The sequence below is a fragment of the Belonocnema kinseyi genome, chromosome 2, assembly GCF_010883055.1.
Source record: "Belonocnema kinseyi isolate 2016_QV_RU_SX_M_011 chromosome 2, B_treatae_v1, whole genome shotgun sequence".
Lineage (NCBI taxonomy): Eukaryota > Metazoa > Arthropoda > Insecta > Hymenoptera > Cynipidae > Belonocnema > Belonocnema kinseyi.
This window is the reverse complement of record NC_046658.1, coordinates 176,944,264-176,953,118: the sequence shown is the minus strand read 5'-3', so window position 1 is coordinate 176,953,118 and position 8,855 is coordinate 176,944,264. Positions and strand designations below refer to the sequence as shown.

The following is an 8,855-nucleotide window of genomic DNA, read 5'->3' as shown; positions in this document are numbered from 1 at the left end:
CTGAGTAAAAAAAATGTGTATAAGTGGTACAAGCTGTTCCAAGAAGGCCGAGAGGATGTCGGAGACGAACCTCGCCCTGGACGTCCCAGCACGTCAACAACAGATGAAAACGTTCAAGCAGTGGAAGAAATGGCGTTAAAAAATCGCCGAATTACCATCAGAGAAGTTGCTGAAGATGTTGGCATATCGGTTGGCTCATGCCATGCCGTTTGCGAGAGGCGATACGCAAAAAACGTCCGGAACTTTGGAAAAACAATTCGTGGCTTTTACATCACGATAATGCACCTGCTCATTCATCGTTGCTTGTGAAAGATTTTCTGACCAAAAACAACACCACAGTCATGCCTCAGCCTCCATATTCACCGGATTTAGCCCCCAGTGACTTTTTTCTTTTCCCAAAACTGAAGAGACCCATGAAAGGACATCGATTTTCAACGATTGAGGTGATAAAAACTGCATCGCTGAAAACACTCAAGGCTATACCACAAAATGATTATCAGAAGTGCTTCGATGATTGGAAAAAGCGTTGACACAAGTGTATTATATCTGAGGGGGATTACTTTGAAGGGTACAACATAAATATTGAGGAATAAATGAATATTTTTTGAGAAAACCATAAAGTCACCTTATTTTTTGAACACACCTCGTATTAAGGAGAATTATTTAGACTTCCATAATTGTTCAAAGGATTTTTACGTTTGTATTAAATAATAATTGTATCAGAAATTTTATCTTAAATTGTGTGCGATCATCAGAATTTTTTGAAAATGAATTTAATTGACTGGATTTTTTTTGTTGAAAAGCAGAAAAATATTGTTTACCAGGGATGTTAGTTGAAGTTTGCCGGTCTTACTCATAGATGTCGCTAGATATATGTATACATTTCTACGATTTGGCATCTATGTCATATTTTTCTATGGACAATAACCTTCAAAAATACACAACTCCATTCTGCCAATATAATAGCATCATAGTTGTTTACCTCAGTGAATATGTCGAGTTTCGTTCCAAGTAAATCGCATTTGCGGCATTCGTTGCTTTTCTTATTTCATCAAAAGAAAAAAGCAGTTGAAGCTCATCGATTGCTGGTAGAAACTTATGGTGAACATGCTCCAGTTATTAGAACATGTGAGACATGGTTTCGTCAATTTAAAAGTGAAGATTTCGATTCAATAGAAAATAAACATCCTGGTGCAGCGAAAAAGTTCGAAGACGTGGAATTGCAGGCGTTATTGGATGAAGACGCAACCCAATCGCAACAACAATTGGCACAAATACCAAATGTGACACGAGGATCAATTTTTCAACGTTTAAAGGCCATGGGAAAAATCCAAAAGTATGGAAAATGGGTACCACACGAACTGAACGATAGACAAATGGAAAATTGAAAAACCATTTGTGAAATGCTGCTTGAACGGTTCGAAAAGAAATCTTTTCTGCATCGAATTGTCACGGGGGGCGAAAAATGGATTTATTTCGAGAACCCGAAGCTGAAAAAATCATGGCTTTCACCTGGTGAGGTCGGCCCATCGACTCCAAGGCCAAATCGCTTTGGCCGTAAGACAATGCTCTGTGTTTGGTGGGACCAGTGTGGTGTGGTGTACTTTGAGTTACTAAAACCTGGTGAGACGGTGAATATGGATCGCTACCGACAACAAATTATCAATTTGAATCATACGTTGATCGAAAAACGGCCGGAATGGGCCCGAAGACATGGAAAAGTTATCCTACAACATGACAACGCACCGTCTCATACCGCAAAAGTGGAGAACAAATTAAAAGCAACGAATTGGGAAATATTATCGCACACGCCGTACTTCCCAGACATCGCCCCATCCGACTATCACCTTTTCGCATCGATGGGACACTTACTCGCACAGCAGCGCTTTGCCAATTTTGAAGAAGTCGAAAAATGGCTCGTCAGATGGTTTGCCTCGAAAGAGAAAAAGTTTTTTTAGGAATCGTATCCATGATTTGCCTGAAAGATAAGCAAAATGTGTAGAATCCAATGGTCAATACTTTGAATAACATTTTTTTGATATTCCCTTGAGGATTAAGTGTTTTCTTTATTGAAAAAACCGGCGAACTTCAACTAACACCCCTGGTAAACAACTGACTTGAAAGATACTTGAAAATTTTTCATTTACTTTCAGAAAAAGCTTATATCTAGATCCAATGGATTGGAGACGAAATGAAGATTCGTGGCTTTTTCCAAAAGTTGATGCAGCCGAAGAATCAGTTCCTGAAGATGGCAATGTCCCGCGTAAAATCGAAATTAGGGCTATCCTCAAACCAAATAGGAATGATATGCGTGAATTTATATGCGGATGGGGATCAGCTGTGATTAACCTTGCAGTTACTTATCCTGTTAACAAAATTATATTCAGACAGGTTAGTTGCTTTTTTATTCAAAACTAGCAGTAAACCTTCTTGGATTTTTATTTCCTACTACAATATTATTTATTTATCATTATTATTCTTTATTTCCAACATTTTGTAATAGATTTTACACTTTATAGGTTTTTCATATTATTCAAAATGAATACATTATTAAAAAAAAAATTTAAAAATCTGGAATTTACTGGGTATTTAAATTAGGCCTTGCTCGAAATCTTGTGAATTTGACTTTGGTGCCAAGATTTTTCTTCTGATATAATTATTTGATGAAATTTTCCAGATTTTCGGTAATTATGAATAGCGGCTGAAGAACATTTTTTTATTCAAAATTCGAATAATTAGTTAAAAGTGGAACTACTTTATTAAAAATTAAACTATTTTTTAAACATTTTTTTTACTATTTTTTTAACTGAAAATTTACCTATTTCATGTTTGGTTGTTCCATTTTCTTCCGTTGAAAATTCAACTATTAGTTTGCATATTCTATTAAAAATTATAATATATGGTTAGAAATACATGTGTTTTGTGAAAAATGATTCTTTTTGGGTAGAAAATTAAACTTTTTGGTTGGAAATTCAGTTCTTTGGTTAAAAATTAATTTTGTATTAAAAATTATTTTTTTAAACTAAAACTGTCACTAAATTTTCGGTCGACATTTTTTTTATAGTAAATTAACCTTTTTGGTTAAAAAATCAACTGTTAGGCTTAAAATTCCATTTAAAAAATTAAAATATTTCGTTTTAAATTAATATATTTTGTTAAAAAAATTCTTTTTTTCTAGAAAATTAATTTTCTTTGGCTGAAATTTCATTTTTTTGATTGAAAATTCGTTTAAAAAAATTTAAATTAAATTATTTAATATCAAATTGAACATTTAATTTTTTTGTTTGAAAATTCATCATTTTTAGTTTATAATTTATCTATTTTGTTAAAAATTTGTATTTTTTATGTGTAGAAGATGAGCCTTTTTGGTGTAAAATTTAACTATTAGGTTGAAATCCCAATTAAAATAAAAATATTTTCTTAGAAATAAATTAATTTTGTTAAAAATTATTCTATTTTTTTAAAGAAAATTAATTTTTTTTACTAAAAATTAAACTATTCCGCTTTTTCTCGAAATGTTTTTTTTTATAGGCATTTAATCTTTTTGGTCGAGCATTTATCTGTTTGGTTGGAAATTTAAGTATTATGTTGAAAAATTATTTTATTTAGTTAAAATAACTTAAAATTAAACTATTCTATTTTTTGTTGGAAATTTTTCTTTTGTCGTCGAAAACCTATATATTTTTATGAAAATTTGTCTTTTTTGTATATAAAATTCATCTCCTGGTTTTAAAATGTAACTATTTGTGTAAAAAATTTTTTTTCTGAAGATGCATCATTTTAGTTAAAAGTGAATTTCTTTAGGTAAAAATGTAACAAATTTGGTTGAAAATTCTTTTTTTGTTGAAAATTAATTGTTTTTATTAAAATTTAGCTTTTCCATTTTTATTAGAAAATTAATGTTTTTATTAAAATTTAGCTTTTCCATTTTTATTAGAAAATTAATCTTTTTCAGCTGAAAATTCACTTATTTAGTTAAAAATTATTTTTTTTTTTACTTAAAAATTCAATTATTCTGTGAGAAAATTCATATTTTTTGGGTTGTAAATTCGATTTTATTTTTAAAAAATTCTCCTTTCATGGCTTCAAAACTCAACATTTTTTATTAATTATTTAAATTAATTGAAAAATCTCTATTTGGTGAAAATATGAAAACTTACATTTTTTGTTGAGAATTAATTTTTTTATGAAAAGTTAATCAGCTTGGTTAAAAATTTAGCAACTGTTTTGATAATTCCCTTTTTCTTTTTTGGAAAATATAAACATAAAGTATTTAAAATTTCATAATAACACAATTTTTAATATTATTTTTTTAACTTTCTTACATTTTCAAAGAGATAAGAAACATTGAATTATGGGCAATGAATTATAATAATGATTTCTAAGAGAAAATTGAAAATGATTACAAAACATTTTTAATTGCTAAAAAAATTTTTAATTTTCAAAACAAGTGAAAAGGATTTTAAAGCCAAATTTTACCATTTTTCCATATTACATTTAAGAGATATTCAGAAGTTTTGAAATGATTCCCAAATATTTAAAACTTGAAATGATTTCTTAAAGAATTTTTCAAGGTTTTACAAAAATGAAAAACAAATTTTTAGATCTCTAGGAAAAATTACAATGATTTTTTATTTCTAAGAATTAATTTTAAAAATTATTTAGAAACATTTAAAAACATTTTTAAAATAGTCAAAGAAGAATCTGAAAAATTTAAAGTTATTTTTTTTTTATTTTGCAGAATTAAAAAAAAAATTGTAGAATTTTCAAAGAATGGAAGGCTTCGAAAGTCTGAAAAGATTAAAAACAGAATTTTCTTAAGATTCATGTGAATATTTTTATAGATTTTTTAGTTTGAAAAAGAACTTCAAGGTAAAATGAAAAAAGGTTTCTGAACATTTCAAACGATTTCCTAAAATTTTAAAAAAGAGCGTAAAAGATTTTAAAGTAAAATGTTTCAGTTTGGTAAGATTAAAAAATAAAATAAAAATTGAGTAAATTCAATAAATACTTAGAGGAATTTAGAATTTAAATAAAATAAAAAAGAATAGAAAAAGAAATCAAGAACTTAAAATAAAAAAAGAATTTTAAATGTGGAAGAATTGAAGAGATTCAGAAATAATTTACAACTTTAAAAGATTTTTAGAAATTATTAAAAATTAATGATTAAAAAAAAACTTTGAAGGCTTTAAAAGAATTTCAAAAGGTTTCAAGAAAATATACAAATTTTCTTAACATTTCTAGGAAGATTTAGAGGATTACAAGGTAATTTTTTTACATTTTGAATAATTTTTCAATATTTTAAGAAAAATTCGAGTCAGTTAAAAATATTTTAAAGAATTTAAGACGTTTTGAATAGATAAAAAATATTAAAAATTTTGGGAACATTTCCCAAAATTTATCAAATATTTCTTGATTTCTTCCGAACCTTCACGGAATGTTTGAAATTTTTGGAAAATCATTAAAATCTTTTAAATCTTTTTGAAATATTTTATAAATTGTTTAAGTCTTTGGGAAATCATTCTAATCTTTATGAAATTTTTTTGAAATATTTGTTAATGTTTGCGAAATTATTAAAATCTTTGGGAAATCATTGAAACATTTGGGAAATCATTCAAATCTTTGGAAATTTTAAAAATATTTTTGAAGCATTTGTGAAATTATGGAAATATTTGTGTAATCATTGGGAAATAATTTATACTTTTGTGAAATCTTTGAAATCTCTCCGAAATTTTTGTGACATATTTCGTAATATTTGAAAAATAATCAAAATCGTTGTAAAATCTTTGCGAAATATTTGGTAATATTTGTAAAAATGGTTAATATCTTTGAAAATCATTGAAGTCTTAGTAAAATCTCTTAAATTTATTAGAGATCTTTACATTTTTTAACCTTTGGGAAACCATTCTAATCTTTATGAAATATTTATGAAATATCTTGTAATATTTGTGAAATCTTTGGGAAATCATTGACCTCTTGGTAAAATCTTTTGAATCCATCCAAAATCTTTGCGAAATATTTGAAGTCTTTCATTTCATTGGGAAATCATTAAGAATGTCTTTTTAAAGATTTTTAAATCTATGCTAAATCTTTGCAAAATATTTGAAACTTTTTATATTTCTGGAAAATCAATTAAATTTGTCTAAAATTCTTGGAAACCTCTGCGAAAAATTTTTGGAAATATTTGATAATATTTGTGAAATTATTGAAGTCACTAGAAAATCATTGACGTCTTGGAAAAATCTTTTAAATCCATCCAAAATTTTTGCGATATATTTGAAATCTTTAATTTCTTCGGGAAATCATTAAAAATGTTCTGAAATCTTTGCGAAACATTTGGTAATATTTTTAAAATCGTTGCGAAATCATTGCAATCTTTGTGAAATCATTAAAATTTTTGGTGATCCTAAAATATTTTTGAAATTATTGAATTCTTTGTGAAATCGTTGGTAAATAATTTATGCCTTTGTGAAATCTTTGAAATCTATGCTAAATCTTTGGAAAATATTGGGATCTGAAACACTCGAGTACGCCACCTGGTGACAGAATCGGAAAGCCCTGCGTGTAGGTAAATTTTGACGAGAAGTATAGGCGAATATACGAAAATAATTTTTCTAAAAGTTATACAGTGTTTTTTATAGTGAAACCTGGATAAAAATAAAAAGTGATAAATAAAAAGTTACAAATATAATAAATCAAAATTTATCAATGGAGTTTTCGCCACGAAAATCGAAGAGCAAAATGTTTTGTTGTGTGTTTGGTTGCTCTTCTACTGCTCGAAAGCAAGAAACTGTTCGGTTTTTCTGAAGTGTAAATAAACTCCTATTTAAAAAAAATATGAAAAATTTTATAGTAAATTTACAGCATTTACTGATAGTATGGCTCGAGAAATAAAACAGAATCCACTGTCAATAAAAAAGTTTGAAGAAAAAGTTTAATCATCGTCAAGTATTTATCGTTTTCATTCTTCAATGATTTTTCAGCATTCCGAGTGAAAATAATCAAAGCAGGTTCTAAATAAAAATATTATTTTATGTACAAATATATCAACATAATCTCAAATCTGAAAAAGTTACTGCTGATTTGTCATTTCAAGTTCATATGAATCAAATTTTGCATTGAAATTTCGATAGTTAATATTGCATTTTAAATGTTTATGAGGGGAAAAATTGAAGAATTTATTATTTAGATAACGTTTTTAAATTCGAAGTTTGCAAACAAAATGCAATAATAGAAACTCAAGTTTCATTTTTCACCTCTTTTCCATAAAATAGAAGGTGTCCTGCATGTAAAATTCTTTCTCCTTCTACGAAGTTTCTACATGCCGGTGTAGATTTGGTGAAATCACAAATTTGAGCTATTGTTACCTTCATTTTTAAGGCTTGAGACTAATTTTCAATTTTTTACATAAGTCTTATGAGACGTCTACCTACTGTCGTCAGTCATAATCAGTGTCCCCAATCTTGGGAACTATTAAACTGCGCTCGCGTCGCGCGGACCAGGCGCCGACACCCGATTGGTCACTGTTTGCGCGCTGACTTTGAATTATATAAATATTCAGATTTAACATTTATGAGTAATAATGATTGGAAAACGCATCAAAAGTAATTTCTTAATCCTAAATTAGAATTTCGGAGAAACCAATCAAAAAATAATGCGATTTTCGTACAAAAAACATGATTAATTCCGATCTTAGGAAAAAAAAAGATTTTTTCTTTAATTAGAATTTTAAATATTTAAAAATGTTAATAAAAAGGTAATAAGACGTTTTAGTTTTAAGCAAACAATATTAGTTTCAATGGTATAAATATGATTTGATTATTTGCATAAAATATTATATATTTTATAATATTTATACAATAATTAATTAGTCACAGTACACATAACAGAAAATTTGTTTAACTTTCTAGAATCTAGAGAACTCGACAGAGACGAGATTAATTATTGGGAATGATTTATTCCTCTGAGCTCAGAATTCATAACCTCTTTTTCATTATAATTGCATTATTTATTATAAGTATTAAATCTGAATATTTATATAATTCAATATCAGCGCGCAAACAGTGACCAATCGGGTTGTCGGTGCCTTCTCGGCGCGACGCAAGCGCAGTTTAAAAAGTTCCCAAAATTGGGGACACTGGCCATATTGCTTTTGCCGCGAGTGGTGCCGTAAGATTTCAGATCCCAATTCGAAACCTTTTATAACTTTGGGAAATCATTTAAATCTTTCTAAACTCCTTGGAAACCTTTGCGAAGAAATTTTTCAAATATTTTGGAAATATTTGATAATGGTTGTAAAATTATTAAAATCATTGGGAAATTATTGACGTCTTGGCAAAATTTTTGAGAAATATTTGAAATCTTCGTTAAATCTTTAATCTATTTTAGAAATTATTTTAAAAAAATTTGAAATCTTTTGAAATCTTTGCGAAATGTTTGAAATATTTGATAATATATTTGAAAGCTGTTGGAAATTTTTAAAAAATAATTGAAGTCTGTGCAATTTTTGAGATTTATTCGACATCTTTGCAAAATATTTGTAATCTTTATGAAATCTTTGAAGTCTATGAGAAATCATTGAATTTTTTGTGATATTTTTCTCAAATCTTTCTGAAATCCACGAAATATTAAAAATATTTGTTTAAATATTTGGTAATATTTGTGAAATCCTTGGCAATATGAATTTTATACCTATATTTATTATTATTATTTACTATTTATTGTTCATTTATCATTATTTATATATAATTTGCATTTAGTACGAGGGTAGTTCAATAAGTCCTTAGAATGAAGTATAAAAACAATTTTTTTTGGGTAAATTTTTTTTTATTTTTCAACATAATCTCCTTGGAGCT

General features: G+C 27.5%; 1 protein-coding gene across 1 annotated transcript in view; it reads left to right on the top strand.

Moving 5' to 3' along the window:
• LOC117166865 (solute carrier family 25 member 51) overlaps positions 1-8,855 on the top strand; it is a 16,277-nt gene that overhangs the window by 5,554 nt on the left and 1,868 nt on the right. Inside the window, exon 2 of the mRNA XM_033351245.1 lies at positions 2,154-2,391. Within this exon, the coding sequence (XP_033207136.1) occupies positions 2,176-2,391 (216 nt within the window). The 5' untranslated portion in view covers positions 2,154-2,175. The remainder of the gene's footprint in view (positions 1-2,153; positions 2,392-8,855) is intronic.